This window comes from Chelonia mydas, chromosome 9 (genome assembly GCF_015237465.2).
Source record: "Chelonia mydas isolate rCheMyd1 chromosome 9, rCheMyd1.pri.v2, whole genome shotgun sequence".
Taxonomy (NCBI): domain Eukaryota; kingdom Metazoa; phylum Chordata; order Testudines; family Cheloniidae; genus Chelonia; species Chelonia mydas.
Window position 1 is genome coordinate 49,717,554 of NC_057855.1, and position 22,274 is coordinate 49,739,827.

The 22,274-nt window shown below is 45.1% G+C and overlaps 1 protein-coding gene across 1 annotated transcript; it reads left to right on the plus strand.

The window, feature by feature from the left end:
• Positions 1-10,011: 10,011 nt before the first annotated feature.
• On the plus strand, positions 10,012-21,026 carry LOC102946376 (small ubiquitin-related modifier 3). Its single transcript, XM_037909118.2, is given in 6 exon segments — positions 10,012-10,056; positions 11,857-11,886; positions 11,888-11,929; positions 11,931-11,987; positions 17,396-17,467; positions 19,518-21,026. Coding segments are annotated over 6 exon segments (309 nt in total). The 3' UTR covers positions 19,581-21,026.
• Positions 21,027-22,274: the final 1,248 nt, after the last annotated feature.

Below are 22,274 nucleotides of genomic sequence, written 5' to 3' on the forward strand. Positions count from 1 at the left end.
AAAATCCGGTTACTTTGATTGTTTTGGAATTTGGCATGCTGCATGGGGTACCATTAGTGATCCAAATGTGGGGACATTTGACTGACGAGTCCCCACGTTAAGACCCTCTCTTCCAAAACTGATTGCCCTCTGTTGCCTTGTACTGGTAAATTGAGAGGTATTAATGACTTGATGAATCACAGATCTCATTGAGATTGATGGCTATCACTTTTCAATTAACATAATTAAGGATAAGTTAATCACAAACCCTTCCCCCACCCTCCCTGGCTAAGCAAAAGGAGATTTTGAGTGCTTGGAGGTCGCTGCAATATGTGAGTTGTGGGTGGCAATTTTATTTTTTGGGGTGGGGGGAGCAATATAATCAAAGTTTTTGGAGGGAAAATTAGATATGTGAATGTGTGCTGGGAAAAGAGAGGTATTAGGAGTGGGGCAATGGGGGAGGGAGTTTGGGGCTGCAGTGAGGGGAGGGGTTTTATGGGGAGAGGGATATATGTGAATTGCTGGTTGGCAAGCCATGGATTGATTGATTGAGAAAATCTGAGGGGTAGCCGTGTTAGTCTGTATCCACAAAAACAATGAGGAGTCTGGAGGCACCTTAAAGACTAACAGATTTATTTGGGCATAAGCTTTCGTGGGTAAAAAACTTCTGTATCTAAGCTTATGCCCAAATAAATCTGTAGTCTTTAAAGTGTCACCGGACTCCTCATTGTTTTTGAGAAAATCTGTGTATTGTTAGCCTCTGGGGGAAGGGTGAGGCCAGGTAGCTACTTCATGATCTCAGGACAGATTAATGTGTTTTGTTTTGTTTTTTTTCAAAGAAACATAGCTCAGAGATTTGGAACTGACAGCATGGCTACCTTGATTGCTGAGGAAAAATATATGTGTGCTGCCAGAGATGCTAATGTGTGGTTTCTGGGCAATTCCTGGATCACAATGTTGGAGAAGTTTGCAGGAGAGTAGTAAGTACACCATGACATGGAGATTACTGATTGCAAGTTGATTTGGGTGGAGAGAGAAAAAAGAGGTTGGCATCATGTTTTGCCCACTGTGCAGTGTCTCACTGGTGACTTAAGAGGTTGTGATGTGTCAGACATGGTGATTCAGTGAGGCAGAAATTATTTGGGCCTTATTCCTGGTGTACTGCTAACACAATGTATGAGTGCAGATTTGGACTGCATCAGTGACTTGTGCCCAGGAGCTGTGATAGTTTCCTTTAATTTGGCTGAGCCTCTGAATAATCACTACAGTGACAATATGAAAACTATTAATAAGTGTTGGAAGAACATTAATTGGGAAATTGGAGGGTTCATGGCTAACTGAAAAATTTGTATTGTGTGACAGAAATATTTACAAGGTCTGACACCTCACTGTTTCTTGTAGTTGGGGTACCTCTCTTGCACAAGGGTCAGAGGATTTTTCAAATGTACAGAGGGTTTTAGGATGTATGATCAGTACTTTCTTACGCATGTTTCAGCACTTTTGAGAATGACTGTGTAGGAGGTTGCATTATTTTATTTTTTTTTAGATTTAACAGAGTTTTAAATGTTTGCTTAGAATCATAGAATATCAGGGTTGGAAGAGACCTCAGGAGATCATCTAGTCCAACCCCCTACTCAAAGCAGGACTAATCCCCAATTAAATCATCCAATCGATTTTTGCCCCATATCACTAAATGGCCCCCTCAAGGATTGAACTCACAACGCTGGGTTTAGCAGGCCAATGCTCAAACCACTGAGCTATCCCTCCCCCCCGGTATATGCTTGTATATAGTTGGTTTGTAATAAATGACTGTGACGTTCCCCTTGGGTATTATCTGGACTGGTGATCTGCTAGGCCTCTCCAATCCTTGACTCTGGGAGCCAGCCTTACCCTGCTCTGCTGTGAGAACCCCCACTCCTGGGCTGTTCACACACAGCCTCTGGCATGTAAGCTGCTCCCAGCTACTTGCAAGCGAATGACTAGCCAATATCTCTGGTCCCAGACACAACCCTGGGAACCTCTGTCTTGCAGTGTCCAGTTATGCCTGCTGGACACTGCAAGCTTATATAAGTTTGTAAATTTAACAAAGAAAAGGATATGTACCAGGCTTGTACTCCCCAGAGGAGTCTTTGACACGCTGCAAACCAAATGCACCGCTTCAGGTAGAATAAACAGATTTATTAACTATAAAGGTATATTTAAGTGATTATAAGTCAAAGCATAACAAGTTAGATTTGGTCAAATGAAATAAATGCAAAATGCATTCTAAGCTGTTCTTAACACTTTGTGTCCTTTAAAAATTTAGATGCTTCTCACCACAGGCTGGCTCTCTCCCCTTTGATCAGCGCTTCAGTCTGTAGGTGTAGGTGAAAGAGAGAGAGCATGGCAAAATGTCTCTCCCTTGTATCATGTCCTTTCTTTCCTCTTGGCTTTGCCCCCCGCCCCCTTTCAGAATCAGGTGAGCATTACCTCATCGCAGTCCCAAACTGCCCAAAGGAAGGGGGTGACTCCCTCGAGGGTCTAACAGATTCTTTTGTTGCTGCCTAAGACAGTGTCAGTTGTTCCTGTGAGGCTGGGCTGGGTTTGTCCTATCCATGCCCTAATGAGGTGTGAACTGTCTCTGTTCTTGGAGAGTTTTTGCATGGGCTTGCTTTAAGCCATGAGGATACATTTTTAGCCTCATAACTATATACATAAAATTATAACCTATAACCTTACTGTAACAATTACTATAACATCACTATAACAACCATGCTCAGAGCATTATGAGCCTTCCAAAGACATCCAACATGACAAACTTTGCATTGGATACCACATAATTATTTTATAAAGATGAACATGGGGGTGTAAGGTGTTCCCCCGAGGTACAGAGCGTCACAATAATTGTTCAGCAATTAAAGTGCTTGCGGTCTATTATGCACCTGTATAGGCGAGCATGTTCAATTCAGAGTTTGAGGACAGTGGGATAACTCAGTGAATGACAGTTATTTCACTGAAATTCATGTCATAAAGGAATGTGACGCTTAACTTTCACATTTGAAGTAGTTGTGAGCCTTAGCACAGGCTGAGTGGGCCACGTTATAAACTTTGATTTACTGAGGAGTTCCTCCATCGCCCCCCACCTTCCTCCTCCTGCCTCCCTCCCAGAAAAGTTGCATCAGGACCAAGGAGCAGCAATCCAAGCTCATAACTCATAGAATCATAGAAGATTAGGGTTGGAAGAGATCTCAGAAGGTCATCTAGTCCAATCATCTGGAGTTCTTTGCTCCAGAACTCAGAGATGGCGAGTTGCATGGCTGGGATTCTGTGCAGTGTAGACAGCATTAATTTGTTTATCTAGGCATGCAGTACTGGGTGCATTATATTATTTAGGCTTGGTAGGATTCGATTTAAATTGTTTTAGTTCTTAGTAAACGTCGTTTTGCCTGATGCACTGAACTTGACAACAAAAATCTGTTGGCCTCTCTGCACTGTTTGCTTGTAGGGATCTGCGTCACTGTTCCTGTGGCTGCACAGGGAGCCCTCTGTGGCGCTGTTGCCACAGTCCTGCTCACTTACTCACTTGCTGTCTGGGGATGTGGTGTCCTTCCCCTAGCAGGAGTCATTCAGTAGCATGGTGGCCTCCCCTGTGGCTGGGAACTCATTGTCCTTGCAGTCCAGGCTGGGGGGTCACTGCTCTCCCCTGCCGGGACCATAGTCCTTTCTATACCTTGCTCCTGCAGGGATTCAGTACCTTGCAGCTGTTCAGGGAGGCCCTTGCAGCACCACTGTAAAACTGAAAATGTATTAAATTGTGCCAAGCTTAGTGCTGTTGTAGGGGGAAAAGGTCTTTGCATAATATTTATGTGGGATCTACTCCTTTCTCTTGACTGGGACATACAGGCTCCCATAAAGCATTGTCTTATTGCTAAGCACGGTGTCTGTCCCTGAGGGATAACCATTGCCTTCCCGAAGGCGTTTGATGGGCAGTTAAAGGCTGAGGACCTGGAATTCAAGATATTCCTCACCCACTCCAGGGGACCCCCATCTGACAGCTGCTCCTACTTGAAATAGTCAAACAAATGTCTCTCTAAAGTAAACTTTAGAAAAGGGTGTACAAAATTTCTCTTACACTTTTAGAGACTTGCAGACAGCTAGACATAACATAACAGCCCAAAACAAATCCTGGATATCCACTAATGGGACATTTACCTGTTTCATATAATTCACCGGAATTCAGATTGCATGGGGAGGAGAGGAAAAGAGGGATTAGAATCCGAGAGAGAGAGATTAAGTGCTTTGGACATATTACTGCATCCTCTGTACTCCATAGCAATGGATTGCAAGGTACCAGATCTAGTTAGAGCAATAATTTTTATTCTGTTGTGATTGAGTCTTTATTTTGACTTGTTTGATAAGTAAGGAAATTTATTTCAGTGGTATACAGGGTTATGCTCAGAATAAGGAGTGTCTGCACAGCCACGGGCGTGAGGGAGACAATGGGAAATTCTGGCTGTGTGTGTATGTTTGTGCAGAGCTACTGATAAAATTATTGCTGTGATGCAGCTCAGAATAGTCTGTTGGTCAGTCAGTTGTTACCCAAGGTAGTGCATGGCATCTAGTAAGTCTTTGGGGGACCCAAGCTGTGAACAGTATTTAAGAACACATTCACTTCTTTGCTTGCATAGATGTGCAACCTGGAAGGAGCACAATGTGCATGTGCCAATAAAGAACAAAACCAAGAGGGTTTCTGTGCAGCCACTTATGCTTGTCTGGGTAGGCTGAGAGAATGCGCTAATGCCATTGCCTCTGGTGAACGCCCCACCAATGACATTTTTAGTCTGAACCTTTGTACACCTGTGCAATAAAGATTTAATTACTCATTTTGCTTGGTAGAAGCTGTCTGTGTTATAGCAGATTTATATATTATGGGGAGGTTTACTGTGAACACAGTAGGATAGTCAGTAGCCGGTCTAAACAAATTTTTATGTTTTATCCGGTGGGGGAAGAGCCAGGGACGGAGGCCTGAGTGGGTTCAGAGCAACTTTTTTTTTTTGGGGGGGGGGGGGGGGGGGGCGTGTCCTTTAACAGTGTTAGTTGGAATCCTGGGCCATGAGAGTGAATGGGTTGTTAAAAGGGAGGTGAAGAGCTTGTAATATTATTCTTACTCCTGGGGGGATTCTGCACACAAAAAATTCAAAATTCTGCATAATTCTGCATATTTTATTTGTCAAAATAATGCAGTATAATCACACCAGTTTCAATTGTTTTAGTAATTTATTTAAATTAGCAAGACAGAAAAAAGTCACAATAAACTATTCAGCATTTCCCAAACACATGGAAGGTAAGTTGCAAACAGTTGATAACTAATACCAGGCCATTCCAATTATAATCCTGGATTTTAATTTAAATTAGATTTCAGAACACCAAACAGCAAAAAAAATTTTTTAAAAAAAGTAGAATGTCATTTTAAATTGCTGAGACTTTCACACATGAAAGTCATACCGTTTTGCTAATCATTGTCCTGGACCTGGCTGGGTACTTTGGGAAGTGCTTGGTTCTGATTTTCCTGACATTTTGGGCACGTCTACACTGGCAAAGTTACAGCGCCGGTCAGAGAGCACAGAAGGAAAACCGCTGTTGTGTGTTCACACTGACAGCTGCCTGCGCAAGTAGCGTGCTCACACTTGCAGCGCTATTTGGAATGGTGCACCTCTGGGCAGGCTATCCCACAGAGCACCCTCTTTCTCTTTTGCCATTAAGACTTGTGGGAACGCGGAGCGGGTCGCGGGGCATCCTTGGTCCAGTCCCAATGCCCCTTGATGCGTTGCTTCGCATCCCAGCAATCCCTGTGCTTCTGTCCATGTTTGGCGTTATCTTTCAATGGTTTCTGTACGGCGTGCCCTGCCTCTTTCAGGCTGCAAGAATGGATCCCTAACTGCTGACCAGTAAGCTGCTCGCTCTGACCAACACGTCACGAGTGACAGTGGAGTTATTCCTTAAACTACAAAGGCAAGAGGAGTACGAAATTGATCTTGCCATACGTTGTAGCTACAACAAGAAATTGCTTGTGGCATTCACGGAGGTGCTGACCACAGTGGAACACCGCTTTTGGACTCTGGAAACAAGCACTGAGTGGTGGGATCACATTGTGATTCATGTCTGGGATGATGAGCAGTGGCTGCAGAACTTTCGCATGAGGAAAGCCACATTCATGGGACTTTGTGAGGAACTCGCCCCAGCTCTGCGGCACAAGGACACAAGAATGAGAGCTGCCCTGTCATTGGAGAAGCGTGTGGCGATTGTACTGGTGGAAGCTGGCTACTCCAGACTGCTACTGATCTGTCACTAACCAGTTCGGAGTGGGAAAGTCGACTGTTGGAGTCGTGTTGATGGAAGTTTGCAGGGCCATTTATTGCATCCTGCTCTGAAAGACCATGACTCTGGGCAACGTGCGTGACGTTGTGGATGGCTTTGTATAAATGGGCTTCCCTAACTGTGGAGGGGTGATAGATGGCACTCACATTCCAATTCTGGCACCAGATCACAAAGCCACCGAGTACATTAATCGCAAGGGGTATTTCTCAATAGTTCTCCAGGTGCTTGTGGGTCACCATGGGTGTTTCACGGACATTCATGCAGGCTGGTCCAGAAAGGTGCATGACGCATGCATCTTTTGGAACACTGGCCTGTGCAGGAAGTAGCAAGCAGGGACTTTCTTCCCGGACCAGAAGATCACTGTAGGGCAGTGGTTCCCAAACTTTAACAACCTGTGAACCCCTTTCACTAAAATGTCAAGTCTTGCGAACCCCCTCCTAAAAATGAATATTTCCAGGGATTTTCTCCTTTATCTGAGAATAAATTATAAAAGCAGTGATCTTGAAATATAAATGTATTTTTATGACATGCTTATTACACACTATTTATTATTAATTACTTATCATTACAGTATTTTTATTACATTATGAAAACAGCAACACTCTTCCAAGATCTCACTTTTGTAGCTTATATCACTTTGAAAAGCCTTTTATAAGAAAAGGCTCCTATGTTTCATCAAGGAGTATCAGACGTGAAACAGTATGAAGGTATTTAAGAAGCCAACTCAAAGAGTTCCTCCGACACAAGCATTCAGGTCTTGAGCAGTCCAGTACAACAAAGCTTAAACTTGTTCTTCATCATAATTTTAAAAACAATACTAGCTGCCTATTTAATTTTTAAAATATCCACCTCCCTTTCTTATAAGGAGTCTTGAAGTTTAAATCTCCTCAGTGTGATAAATATGCTTGCTTTGATCTGCTTAGCTCTTGGAAGTCCAGGGGCTACGGGCTGCTGGCCCCGTGCTGCCTGAGGTCACTAGGGACAGCTCTGTCCGCCATTAGGGAATTTTTCCCCGAGAACCCTCTAACATTTCACGCACCTCCAGGGGTTCTCGAACCCCAGTTTGGGACCCACTGCCGTAGGGGAAGTTGAAATGCCCATTATGATCCTGGGACACCTGGCCTACCCTTTAATGCCGTGGCTTATGAAGCTGTACACGGGGCAACTTGACAGCAGCAAGGAGCAGTTCAATAACAGGCTGAGCAAGTGCAGAATGACTGGGGTGTGCATTTGGCCGTTTAAAAGCCTGCTGGCAATGCCTGTATGGGAAGCTGGACATGGCTGATGACAATATTCCTATGCTTATAGCTGCATGCTGTATGTTCCATAATATTTGTGAAGGGAAGGGTGAAAGCTTCAGTCGGGGCTGGACCGCAGAGGCTTAGCGCCTGGAGGCTGAGTTTGAACAGCCAGAGACCAGGGCTATTAGAGGGGCACAGCATGGGGCCATAAGGATGAAGGATACCTTGAGGCAGCAATTTGAAGCTGAAAGCCACTAATATTTGCTGCTGTGCTTGGGATTGCAGTGCTTGTAATGCTAGGAGGTGGCTGGTGCACATGATGCAATAAGGGGGTTTAACATAATTGCATGTTGCTTTGCAGTGCTCTTTTTGCTTTCACTTAATAGAATAAAGATTGCTTTCAAACCAACGCAATTCTTTTATTAAAAGACAACAACCAGAGGAGAGAGTCAAATGACAAAAATACAGCAGGGAGGGGGGTGGGGGAAGGTAGAAGGGAAGGTCTCCAGAGGAGAAGGGGTCCCAGGATGGCTACAGATTTGTGTATGTCCAGGGATCATACCCAGCCTTCTCCTTTGGAGTACAATGCAGCGGGTGCTGTACTTCAGCAGGGCCAAACTGCAGAGGGATGGGTGTTGAGTGCAGTGGGTAGGGGGAGTCCACACTGCTGGACTGTGAGGAGGGAGGAGTGGAATGCTGTGGGTAGAGAGTGGAGCCAGGAGGTTGATAACAGTGTGTTGGCAGTGTGGATTGTGGGGGGGGGAGGGCATGGGAAAGAGTTTTGTAACAGCGGCTGCAGGGGAGGGCAGGCACGGAACTGCTCGGTTTGAAGAGCTAGTATCACCTGGAGCATGTCCACTTGGCACTCCATAAGGTTTAAAAGCCGCTCCATGGCTTCTTTCTGGTGTGCTGCATTCCCTTTCCGTCCCTCTTCTCGCTGTCCCACTACTCCTTCAATTCCTGTTTCTCAGCGGCAGAATGCATCATAACCTCATGGAGAAAGTCCTCCTTAGTTCTTCGTGGCCACTTTCTAATTCTGCACAGCCACTCTGCCACCAGTAAGGGAGGCTGGCCTCTCAAGATCATCTCTGTGAAGTTTAAATACAACATTTTACAGAAGCAGCATTTTTTGCAACACAGACAACACTGATTCAGTGCTTTAAAACACAGCCAGTACTCACACACCTGTCACTAACTGGCTGACCCCAGGCAAGCACACACGAAGCACAAGACCCCCAAAATGGCGAGTAACCACAGGGCCACGGTGAATCACTCTTCCCGAACCTTGCTGTACACTGGGCAGGTGGCTCCTGAAGGGGGGCTTGATGATCATTCCTGTCCCCACACTTTCCACAGGATGTGATCATTATGGAAGATATCTTGCTGCTGAGGGTGAGCAGGGAATCTAGGGAGGGCCTTCTCCAAGGCTGCAGCTTCTGCCCTGGCCCCTATGTGGCTTGCTTGTGTGCAGCAATGGTCCCCCCCCATGACGGCACAGTGGCGCGGGAAAGTCACCATTAAAGGGGCAAGAAACAAAGCAGCTCTGCCGAGGAACCTGCAGCAGTGGATTGCCCGGTATCTCCATGAGAGTTCTACTGGAGATCGCTGAGGGAGATTCCCATGAAGTGAGGGAGTCTTATCAAGAGCCTGTTCTGCTGCTCAGAATAGGCATGCAGTGGGAGACAAGCCTGCTTTCTGCAACCCTCCTGCCCCCAATAAATTGCTTCAGCAATTCTCAAAATCAGATCCACTTACCAGGGGCCTCCTCTCTTGTTTCCACTTTGGCACGATCAACTGCTGTGACTGGCTAGGCTCCTCCGGAGTAGAAAAGAAAACCTGACTGCATGCATCTCTGGCCTCCAAGCCATCCTCTGCCTCTGGGTCCCCCTCCCCCTCTTCATCCAAGATTTCCTCGTCCTGGCTCAATCCACTCTCGAATGGCACATGAGCCAATGAAGTATCCACAGGGGTCTTTGCAATGGAGATGGGGTCACCACTGACTATCGCGTCCAGCTTCCTTTGTAGAACCAGCAACTTGTGGGCGAAGCACTGGAGCAGCGGTTTGCCTCCCACGCCTTATGGTAGGCGTTCCGCAGCTCCTTCACTTTTACCCTATACTGCAGTGTGTCCCAGTCATAGCCCCTTTCTGTCATGCATCATGAAATCTGTCTGTAGGTATCCTAATTCCTACGGCTGGAGCGCAGTTGTGACTGCACCACTTCCTCTCCCCAAATGCCAGTGAGGTCCAGGAGCTTGGCATTGCTCCAAGTGGGGGATCGCCTGGTGCATGGAGCAGGCGTGGCCACCTGGAAAGATGCACTGAGACCACTGTATGTATCACCGAGGAAAGAGGAAGGGGACTTTCAAATTTGCAATGTATGGGGTGGGGATGAAGGTTGGTCACCTGAGGGCAGGGTCAGTAGAGTTCAAATCGATGACCAGAGAGGCGAGAACAGGTATTGTGGGACACTTCCCGGAGGTCAGTCACAACGCTGTAGTTGCCATGGTGTCTACACTGGCACTGCAGTGCTGTAGCCCCGGTGCAGAAAGCTCTACGCCTCTCGTCGGATTGGTTTTTTTAGAGCGCTACAACTGCGCAGTTTCTGCGCACTAAGTGGCTTGGCAGTGTGTGCACCTCGGGAGTTACAGTGCAGAAAGCTGCTTTACTGCGCAGAAACTTGCCAGTGTAGACGGGCCCTTTATTGACTGCTTGGTAAATGTTTTATTTGCCTTCAAAGTCTTTTACTTACCCATTTAAATAAATAAATAAATCCTGAACTGTAATCTAACCCCACTGTGCCACTTCAGCACAGGAAAAAAGTGAGAGAACACACAGATCTTCCTAGCTGAGGATCCCCTTACTATCATTTATAATAAGACTCCTTTACATCACTCTGGCCTTAAAACTTTCACAAAATTTTATGCTCCTGGGAGAATTGACTGAGAATGGGAACAGTTGACTAACAATAGGAACAATTTCTGCCTCAGAGAATGAGGTCAATTAACCATCAACAGCAACTTTAACAACTTTGCTACACAGTCAGGCTGCTACATCTGTGCCTCAGTGAATGAGATCAGTTAACTCAGGGAAAGTCTTCACTGGCAATGTTAAAGCATTGCTGCAGCACTGCTTTAATGTGGCTTGTGTAGTCGCGGCATGGTGCTGGGAGGGAGCTTTCCCAACACTCAAAAACCCACCTCCACGAGGGGAATAGCTCCCAGCGCTGGTGCACTGTCTACACTGGCACTTTACAGCGCTGAAACTTGCAGTGCTGGCGGGGGGGGGGGGGGGGGGGGGGGGGGGGGGGGGGGGGGGGGGGGGGGGGTGCTGGGGTGGGGGGGGTGTTTTTTTCACACTCCTGAGCGGAAAGTTGCACTGTAAAGTGGCAGTGTAACAAGCCCTCAGCAGGCTGTTTCATTTGTGCCTCTAGCGTTCTTCCTGCATAAAAAAGCCTACCCTTACATGCCAGGGAGCTGCAGTTGCAGAGAGAGGGACAGAGTGTCTCTCTCGCTTGTTGGCACGCACGTACGCCCAGCCCTGCTCCCTGCCCCCCGCCACTCCCAATGTGATCACCCAGGCACGCACGCCCAGTTTCCCTCCCCCTCTCTGGGCTGCTTCAAGCATGCTGGAAGAGGGGTGTGTCCCCCAGCAGATTTTTTTTTTTTTTTTTTTTCATTTTTCTGCGCAGGGGGCACAGAAAAATACAGGCCATATGAAGTCTGTGCTTTCACAGAGGTGCAGAATCCCCCTCCCGGAGTAATTTCAGCAGCTGTGGGGTTGGCAGAGTAAGTATGTGTGTTAATGGGGCATATTGGAGCATTACTGAAAGAGAGCAAACTTAAAGTGCCCATGAACACTTAACTATACATTTCCTGGTTTTCAGACTTTTGAGTTTTGCTCAACTCAGTGTTCTGCATGACATATCATTAAGCAGCCTTAACTCTGTATTATTAGTGTTTTGCCATTGAGTATAAATAATCTACTAACTTCCCCTCAGGATGGTCTGAGTTTGCAGACGTACATGTTGGAATTTGTTCAGTTTTTAGTAATTTGTTCTAAAGTTTCTTGCTTTTACCTCTTTGGCCTGCAAGTCTCAGAGGCAAACACAAAACTTCAGGTTTTTTTCCTTTGTGTGCTGTGGAGAACATCAAACCTTTATACATAGGAAGGAATGCTTGTTTTGCAACAGTTTGCTGAAGTACTATCAGTCTTTTCCAGATTCTTAGGGTAACTTTTATTCCTAAATAGTGATGTCCATCTTTACATTTTGTTTTGCAGGAAGGAGTAAAAACAGAGAATGACCATATCAAATCTAAAAGTAGCTGGCCAGGATGGATCCGTGGTGCAGTTCCAAAATAAAAAGGCATACACCCCTAAGCAAACTAATGAAGGCTTATTGTGAGAGACAGGTACATGTTTAACACAGCTTTTATATGTTGTGGTCCAGTATTACTAATAAATTCATCATGCTGCCTGGGAGTCAATAGGATCACTTATCTTATGAAAGACCTTGTCATTATGGAAACTTTTCTTTTCATAAAATGTGTTAAATACCAATGTTCCAGAGAATGAGTAGACCCCATTATATGGGAGTATGGTAGAATATGGATTTTGGGGCCTAACTTTCTCTCTCTGGTTTGAAAAATTTAGTTTCAGTTGTACTTTAATCAAAATGACTTTCTCCTCATCCAGTGCTCCTGGTTCTCTAAAATTGGTACTAGGGGCCAGAAACTCCTGAACTCTAATCTCGACTCTGACACTAATTCCTTCTGTTGCCTTAGATCTCTTAACCTCCATGTTATAACATATGTAAAATCCTTATGCACCTGACAAGTGTGAAGTGAGGTTTAAGAAGTTTGCAGAGTGCTTTTGAAGATGAAAAGTAGTTGTCTGTCTTTTCCTTTTGTTTTTTCACTCTGCTCCCCGCCCCCGCCCCCACCCCCCCCCCCCATATTTTTTGCTGTCTCTCTATCCCCCTGCATCACTCTGCTGTGGTAGCTTAGGCCTGGTCTACACTACGAGTTTATGTCGAATTTAGCAGCATTACATCGAATTAACCCTGCACCCGTCCACACAATGAAGCCATTTTTGTCGACATAAAGGGCTCTTAAAATTGATTTCTGTACTCCTCCCTGATGAGGGGATGAGCGCTGAAATCGACATCGCTGTTTCAAATTAGGGTTAGTGTGGATGCAATCCGACGGTATTGGCCTCCGGGAGCTATCCCACAGTGCACCATTGTAACTGCTCTGGACAGCACTCTGAATTCGGATGCACTGGCCAGGTGTACAGGAAAAGCCCCGGGAACTTTTGAATCTCATTTCCTGTTTGGCCAGGCGAGCTCATCAGCAGAGATGACCATGTAGAGCTCATCAGCACAGGTAACCATGCAGTCCCAGAATCGAAAAGAGCTCCAGCATGGACCGAACGGGAGGTACTGGATCTGATTGCTGTATGGGGAGCGAATCTGTGCTATCAGAACTACATTCCAAAAGAAACGAATGCCAAAACATTTCAAAAATCTCCAAGGCCATGATGGACAGAGGCTACAGCAGGATGCAACACAGTGCCACGTAAATTTAAGGAGCTCAGACAAGCGTACCAGAAAACCAGAGAATCAACGGATACTCCGGGACAGAGCCCCAGACATGCTGCTTCTATGCTGAGCTGCATGCAGTTCTAGGGAGGGCCGCCACTACTACCCCACTCCTGTCTGTGGACTTCGATGATGGGGTACTCTCCGCCATGCCTGAGGATTTTGTGGACAGGGAAGATAAGGAGGAGGACGAGCTTGAGGAGAGCACACAGCACACACGTTTTCCCCGACAGCCAGGATCTTTTTATCACCCTGACTGAAATACCCTCCCAACCCACCAAGCTGGAGAGGGACCTCTGTGAGTGTAGCTTTTTAAATATATGCATGTTTGAAAAGCAAGTGTTTTTTAATAATTAATTTTCCCTGAAGACTTGGGATGCATTCGTGGCCACTATAGCTACTGGAAAAGTCTGTTAACGTGTCTGGGGATGGAGCAGAAATCCTCCAGGGACATCTTCATGAAGTTGTCCTGGAGGTACTCTAAAAGCCTTTGCAGAAAGTTTCTGGGAGAGCACTTTATTTCGTCCTTCATGGTAGGACACTTTACCACGCTGCTAGTAGCAGTAATCTGATATCACTGCATGACAAAACCTGGCAGCGTATGGTCCCGGTGTTTGCTGGCATTCAAGCAACATCCATTCTTTATCTCTCTGTGTTATCCTCAGGAGAGCGATATCGTTCATGGTAACCTGGTTGAAATACGGAATTTAATTAAGGGGACATTCAGAGGTGGCCGTTCCTACTGGCTGTTAGCCTGTGGCTGAAAGAAATCCTCCCCTGCAGTTAGCCAGAGGTGTGGGGGAGAGGGAGGGCACTGGCGCTGAGCTGTTCTCGTTTGGCTAGCAGTGATCTTCCCTGATACCAGCCACGCGGTGAGGGGAGGGTAAAGCGATCATCACAGAGAATTGGATTGACGGGGGGGGGGGGGGGGGGGGGGGGGTTAGTTTGGTTTCTGCTGCTGCAAGTTAACATGAAAACCGCAGCACCAAGTGGCCAACTCAACAGGCTTTGCTTGATATGGGAAAGGAGGGCGCTGCTGTTATGAAGGTTGCAGAAGCCGAAAGACTATGGCTTATCATGGCCACCTGTAAGCCAAATTCTGTTGCCCGGCACTACATGTGTGTGATCTCTAACACCAAAGCCACAGGCACTCAATATAAGATGCAAAATGTGACCTTGTACCGAAATCACATGTGCTATGTAATGTGAATAGTGTTGTTCACTGTGAAAGAGTATAGCCATTGTTCTGTAAAATGTATCTTTTTTAATACTTCACTCCCTTTTCTTCCTCCCACAGCTGCAAATGTTTCAAGCCTCCCTCCTCCATCCCAAAGGGTATCTCAGATAAGGTGGCGAAAAAAATGCACGTGTGATTAAATGTTCTCTGAGCTCATGCAGTCGTCTGGCACTGACAGAGCTCAGCAGAATGTGTGGAGGGACACAGTAGCACAGTACAGAAAAGCGGCCAATGAACGTGAGGACAGGAGGGACAATCGAGATGAGAGGTGGCGGCAGGAAGATCAGAGGAGGCAGGATGCAACGCTGGGGCTACTGCGCGATCAAAAGGAAGTGCTCCGGCGTCTGGTGGAGGTTCAGGAACGGCAGCAGGATCACAGACTGCCGCTGCAACCCCTGTTTAACTACCCTGCCTCCTCCCCAAGTTCCATAGCCTCCTCACCCAGATGCCCAAGAACATGGGAGGGGAGGCTCCAGGCACCCAACCACTCCACCCCAGTGAACAGTCCAAGCAATAGAAGGCTGTCATTCAACAAGTTTTGAAGTGATGTTTTCCTTCCCTTCTGCCCTCCTCCCACACCCCACCCAGGCTACCTTGTGAGTTATCTCCCTATTTTTATACTCAATTAATAAAGAATATATGGTTTTTAAATGATAGTGACTTTATTTCCTTTGCAAGCAAGCTGTGATCGAAGGGGGGAGGGCGGGTGGCTTACAGGGAATTAGAGTCAACCAAGGGGGTGGGTTTCCATCAAAGAGAAACAAACAGAAGCGTCACATGGTACCCTGGCCAGTCATGAAACGGGCTTTCAAAGCTTCTCTGATGCGCAGCGCTTCCTGCTGTGCTCTTCTAATTGCCCTGGTGTCTGGCTGCGTGTATTCAGTGGCCAGGTGATTTGCCTCAGCCTCCCACCACGCCATAAACGTCTCCCCCTTACTCTCACAGAAATTGTGGAGCACACAGCAAGCAGCAATAACAATGGGAATACTGGTTTCGCTAAGGTCTGAGCGAGTCAGTAAACTGCGCCAGCGACCCCTTAAACGTCCAAATGCACACTCTACCATCATTCTGGACTTGCTCAGCCTATAGTTGAACAGCTCCTGACTACTGTCCAGGGTGCCTGTGTATGGCTTCATGAGCGAGGGTAATAAGGGGTAGGCTGGGTCCCCAAGGATAACTGTAGGCATTTCAACATCGCCAACAGTTATTTTCTCGTTTGGGAAGTAAATGCCTTCCTACAGCCGTTTAAACAGACCAGAGTTCCTGAAGACATGAGCATCATGAACCTTTCCCGGCCATCCCACGTTGATGTTGATGAAACATCCCTTGTGATCCACCAGTCTATGTACTGGCTGCCCTGGTGGTCCGGTCCCAAGATAGGGATATGTGTTCCGTCTATAGCCCCACCACAGTTAGGGAATCCCATTGCAGCAAAACCATCTACTGTGACCTGCACGTTTCCCAGAGTCACTACCTTTGATATCAGCAGCTCAATGGTTGCGTTGGCTACTTGCATCACAGCAACCCCCACAGTAGATTTGCCCACTCCAAATTGATTCCCGAGTGACTGGTAGCTGTCTGGCGTTGCAAGCTTCCACAGGGCTATTGCCACTCGCTTTTCAACTGTGAGGGCTGCTCTCATCTTGGTATTCTTGCGCTTCAAGGCAGGGGAAAGCAAGTCACAAAGTTCCATGAAAGTGCCCTTACGCATGCGAAAGTTTCGGAGCCACTGGAAATCATCCCAAACCTGCAACACTATGCGCTCCCACCACTCTGTGCTTGTTTCTCGGGCCCAGAATCGGCATTCCACGGCATGAGCCTGCCCCATTAATACCATGATCTGCAAATTGTCGGGGACCGCGGTTTTAGAGAAATCTGTCTATGTCCTCATTGCTCTCGTCACCGCGCTGCCATCGCCTCCTTGCCTCGTTTTTCAGGTTCTGGTTCTGCATAAACTGCACTATAATGCGTGAGGTGTTTACAATGGTCATAACTGCTGCGGTGAGCTGAACAGGCTCCATGCTTGCCATGTTATGGCGTCTGCTCAGGCAATCCAGGGAAAAGGGCGCAAAATGATTGTCTGCCGTTGCTTTCACGGAGGGAGGGTTGACTGACGACATTTACCCATAAGCACCCACAACAAATTTTTGGCCCCATCAGGCACTGGGAGCTCAGCCCAGAATTCAAACGGGCAGCGGGGACTGTGGGAACTGTGGGATAGCTACCCACAGTGCACCACTCGGAATGTTGACACTTGCCACAGTACTGTGGACGCACGCTGCCGAATTATGTGTTTAGTGTGGATGCATGCACTCGACTTTATACAATCTGTTCCCAAAAATCGACTTCTTTAAAATTGGAGTAATTTCGTAGTGTAGACAAGGTGTTACTCTCCCTTCCCCCACTCAACAGAAAGCTACATACTGCCAGGTGCAGGGGGCATGTGCTATTCCAAAATACAGTAGAACCTCCGAGTTAAGAACGCGTTGGGAATGGAGGTAGTTTGTAACTCTGAACAAAACATTATGGTTGTTCTTTCAAAAGTTTACAACTGAACATTGACTTAATACAGCTTTGAAACTTTACTATGCAGAAGAAAAATGCTGCTTTCCCTTTATTTTTTGAGTAGTTTACTGTATTTGTTGGGGGATTTTTTTTTTTGTTTTTGTTTTTCCCTCTACTGCTGCCTGATTGTGTACTTCCTGTTCCAAATAAGGTGTGTGATTGACTGGTCAGTTCAAAACTCTTAGGTTTTACTGTAGATGTCCTGCTCATACAGTGCCTGCCCTGGGATATCAGACTAACTTAGAATTTTGACATCTGTTTTGATTCATATACTACGACATGCGTATAGCTCTTCTGTAACTTTAAATCTTCTGAATTCTGATTTTTACACATTATAGCAAATACTTACTCCTAATCATAAACTTATTTTATTTGGATTCCATATCTCCATATCTCATGTTAATTATTTTAACTTCCAGGGTTTGTCAATGAGACAGATTAGATTCAGATTTGATGGACAACCAATTAATGAAACTGACACGCCTGCACAGGTATGAAAATACGTTGTAATAACTGTAGCAGAACTCTGTATATTTTTAGATGTGTCTGCACCTAGAGAAAACTATTTTAGGGGGCATTTTGATAGAAAACTATCTCTGTTGTAGGCAGTTCCCAAAATGTGCGGTAGGATTCCTTTTTCTTTAAAATTTCTCATAATTGTTACCACTGGTGGAGCTTGACCCAATTAGCAAGTGAGAGTACTAGTGTAGACATGGCTCCAAATAGCTGCCAGAGTTTTAAGGATTGTCTTACAAACCATGCTCAGAGTAGGTCTAGACAATACCATGATTAAAACGCAGGTGGCTGCTGGTGCCTTGTCTACACTACCTGAAAGGGGGTTCCAAAGAGGATGGCTCTAGACTGTTCTCAATGGTAGCAGATGACAGAACGAGGAGTAATGGTCTCAAGTTGCAATGGGGGAGGTTTAGATTGGATATTAGGAAAAACTTTTTCACTAAGAGGGTGGTGAAACACTGGAATGCGTTACCTAGGGAGGTGGTAGAATCTCCTTCCTTAGAGGTTTTTAAGGTCAGGCTTGACAAAGCCCTGGCTGGGATGATTTAACTGGGAATTGGTCCTGCTTCGAGCAGGGGGTTGGACTAGATGACCTTCTGGGGTCCCTTCCAACCCTGATATTCTATGATTCTATGATTCTACACTAGTGCTACCACCATTTCTGCCACTGCTGAAGCTGAATCAGTACTGGCAATAGTGATAAATTTCAGGGAGGAGAATTCCTGGTATGGACAAGGCCTGTGGTAGGGAATACAAGAAACAAAACCAAGACATATTCTGGATTGTGTGGATTGGACTAATGAGCCCTCCTTTGGGGTTGAGAGAGAACAATAAATCACTGACCAAACTGGTTTGTTCTGGCTGTGGGAATGCCCTGCAAAGCTATTTTGTAACTGGATGTGAAAACTATCAGCCTAGATTATCTCTCTCAAAAGGGACACGCTGACTGCAGCTCACTGGAGTGTACCCCAGGATGACTTGCTGAAAAGCCTAACTTTTTCTGTGCCCACAGAGTATAACCCTTGTAGAATTAATGGTACTACTCATGTGAATAAACTGTTCAGTGGTGAGCAGTTAGTCACATGAGTAAAGGGGTTCACAATCTGGCCCTTTGAGATTAGTTCCAGACCCTTGCTGTTCAGAAGACAAATTGAACTGCACAGTGGTTCAAAGTGCACTGCTGCAGAAGTTGGCTGGGAGTGGAATGAAGTTTGGGGAGATCTGTAGATTAAATCAACAGAAACCACACCTTTAGCAGTTAGAGAGGAGGAAACAGAGCAGAGAATCTTGTCCCAGACTACTTGGGGAAGTATACTGAGGGTATGTTTACACTATGGCGGCACAGCTATAGCGCTTCAGCCGTGCCTCTGTAACATTGTAGATGCTCCTGATGTTGACAGAAAGGCTTTTTCTGTTGATGTAGGTGATCCACCTCTCCGAGAGGCGGTAACTAGGTTGATGGAAGAATCCTTCTGTTAACCTAGTCATGTCTACACCAGGGTTCATTTTGACCTAGCTATGGTTCTCAGGGCCTGAAATTTTCCACTGCCCTGAGTAACGAAGATAGGTTGGTCTAATTTTTAAGTGCAGACCAAGCCTGATACTGTGGGGAGCAAGGGTGTGAATGGAGGGCCAGAGTTGTGCCTGTCGAGCAGGAACAGTCTGTGCTGTGTGTTGACGCTAAAGGAAAATCATAGACTGACATGAAGCCCTTAATGCCTTCGATCTTAGACCCCACTTTACTGCCTAAATCTGGGATCTTGTTCCCCAACGCAATGTCAGTCAGCCTGGAATGTCTTGGCTGAAGGGAGACCAAGACAACTTGTGACTGGAGCTGGGAAGACACTGTGGTGAAAGGGTGATGTTGCTTTCTAGTTGGCTGGAGAGGGGAATTTAATAAGCATTAAAGTTTAAATTTAAACACTGCTTTTTAATGAGTAATGCTATTAACAATGCAAGAACTAAATGCCCTTTTAAAATATATAGCTATGTATATGTTAAAATATTTCTGCATTAATCCAACAGCTGGAGATGGAAGATGAAGATACTATTGATGTGTTTCAACAGCAGACAGGTGGAGTGTGTTAAACGTGATCCTTTTGGGAAGAGGAATTGAAAGACCCTTGTCACACCTCACTTTCTCATCTGTCCTTGGATTTGCTATTAAATAGTAATGAATGAACATGCCAGTCACACAGGATTCTTCTAAAACTTTAGAGGACATTTACCAAAATTGTTCTGCTGTCCCTCTGACATACTGCGTGTGCAAGTCTAAACTGTATCTGCAGGGATTAACCTACATCTTAAATTGGGCCAAATGGAATTAACTTTTCAGTTTAAGTAAAATATGGGTTGTCTGTCTGCTGTTACCTTGTTTATATAAACCTGTGGCCTAAGTAACCACCTATATTCTAGGACACGAATTGTTCATTCCTGGCTCTTGTTATATTATTGCCCCACTGCATAATTCTAATCATGTAAATATATCCTCACTTCAGTAGTGAGTTTAAAATCTGCTCCTACAATAGGGCAAGGGAAGAAAAGGTTATTGATTTAAAAGTTTTTACTATGTGTTGTAAACACAGTTATTATTGTAAAACTTAAAACCTATGATACAAGGACTGTACATGCAGATATGAGGCTTAGTATAGAGTAAATGTTTAAAATATTGCAAATGTACATGTGCTTTGTCATAATCTGATAAAATAGATTGAAATTTAAGTTTTAAAAAGCAAAAATGAAGGAATTGCCCAGAATTAATGTCAGCAACCAGAATGCTAGTCCAAACCTACTGGTGTTCATGACTGAACACTAGTGTATTATGTTCTGTAAGAATAAAAAGAAAAAAGTCCATCGTCACAGCTCACTATCCATTTATTAGGTGATGGACAAAAAAATGTGTAACTTGTCCCTGTCATCCCCTTTAATACAAACATAGAAGTTGTATCATTATTACTCACTTGGTACTAGTAAATATGTGGCCTCTGGTTTCTTTCAATACGTGTTTCTTATGGATAAATGTGGTCTTATATAAAACAAACCAAAACCCCTAACAGACAGACTCTTGATGAGCTTATGGCCAAGTTGTATGTGCAGAAGAGCTATTAAAAGATTGCTAAGCACAAAAACCTTGAAAAGGTAATTTAAGGTTCTTCTGAGAAATTTCTGCTCTGCTGCTTCCCAAAATGTATTGAATTTTAAATGCATTTATGTGGTGACTTTCAGTTCTGTATGATGTTTTGGGCTCTACTCCAAATGAAATTTTTAAAAGGTCATTCTATTATCCTTCAATAGGTTGTCCATTGCTGCTTGATTAGGTCGTTATCTGCCTTTTATATTTACCTGACCAATTTGACAACATTAGATCATCACTTTGCTTGAAATCTTGCTGGGAAAAGTCCTTATTTTCTTTTTCATTTTATTGTATATGGGCTAGGGTGGGATATTCTGTTAGAGCTCATAGTTTAGTCACCAATTTGTACATTATTTGTTGTCCTTTACTACTGTATACAGTAAATATAGTTTGGTACTCTGTCTCATGGCTTATGTTTAATGCTGCTGCATTTCAGATGGCTTTACTTGACATTAGGTCACTGAAGTGCCATTGCTTTATTTGTTACCATATCTTGCATTGAAATCCTCACCTCTGATAGTTCTAATCAGCTACACTGAACATAACAGGTACAGTGAATGCACAGTTCAGGGTACTTATACTCACAACCAACTAGGATTACAGTAAAGGCACACTCGTCTGGTAATCCAAACTCTACTATGGTTAACTGGTAAGGAATATCTTTTGTGTGTTTTGTTAATTACCTGAACCAAAAAATAATCGGGCAGGAGCGTTGGAAGATTTCCAGGTTTCTCTGTAAACAGCAGCTGTGCTGAGTTGTTCAAGAGGCCAGCTCAACGTAAGTGAGAAACATACCTGTAACTGAACTTACTGAGATGCCAGTATGACAGCAGTACATTGTTAGGTTTGCTTCTAGGTACAAATACAGAGCATTGAGGGCACATAAAGACAAGTGATCCCACCTAACTAAAAAAAGCAACATCTTTCATTGCTTGTGTGTCAGACAACTTTCACCATCGCCAATTTCCCAGTGAAACAGTGTGCAGTAGCTATTCTTTCTCTCTCTGAGGCGGCTTCTAAAGGACAATTGCATGCAGCTTTTCCCTTTTGATGAATTAGAGTATTTCCCACAGTGCGAAACACATCACCAGACACTAGACATGTTCCACTTCCTCTGAGATAAATTTGCAGAGTGAAATTCAGCACTGGTGTTTCCCAGTGTAGAGTCAGCTTTGACATTTTACACACAATGTACCATACTTGTCACTTGGATGTATGTCATTTTTTGTCTTCAGAAACAGCTCCTGTAGCCCTAAGCAGGGTAGCTAGAACTTATCTGGCCTGAGAGGGACTAGATCATTCAAAAATGTGGGGGAAAGGAAAACAAGTACTCAAAACAGGCCCATTGTGCTGAGCAGACAGTACTATCTGTGAGGTATACTGCTTTCTCAGGGAGGTGGGGCTCCCCTTTTCCAAGGTTTCACCCCTGAAGGGGGGACTGAATCATTCAGGAAGCTGAAGCTTGGAGTCTACTCTGTAGCCTAGATCTCTGAGAGCAGCAGGAGGAGAGTGGAAAATGTGGATCAGGAGAAGAGGGAACCTGTCTTCCCCTATCGCTCAGACTACTACTCCACTTAGTGGATTCCATCTAGCTGAACTGGTCTACAGGCTCATGTGACTGCAGCTAAGCCACGCATGCCTGAGCAGCA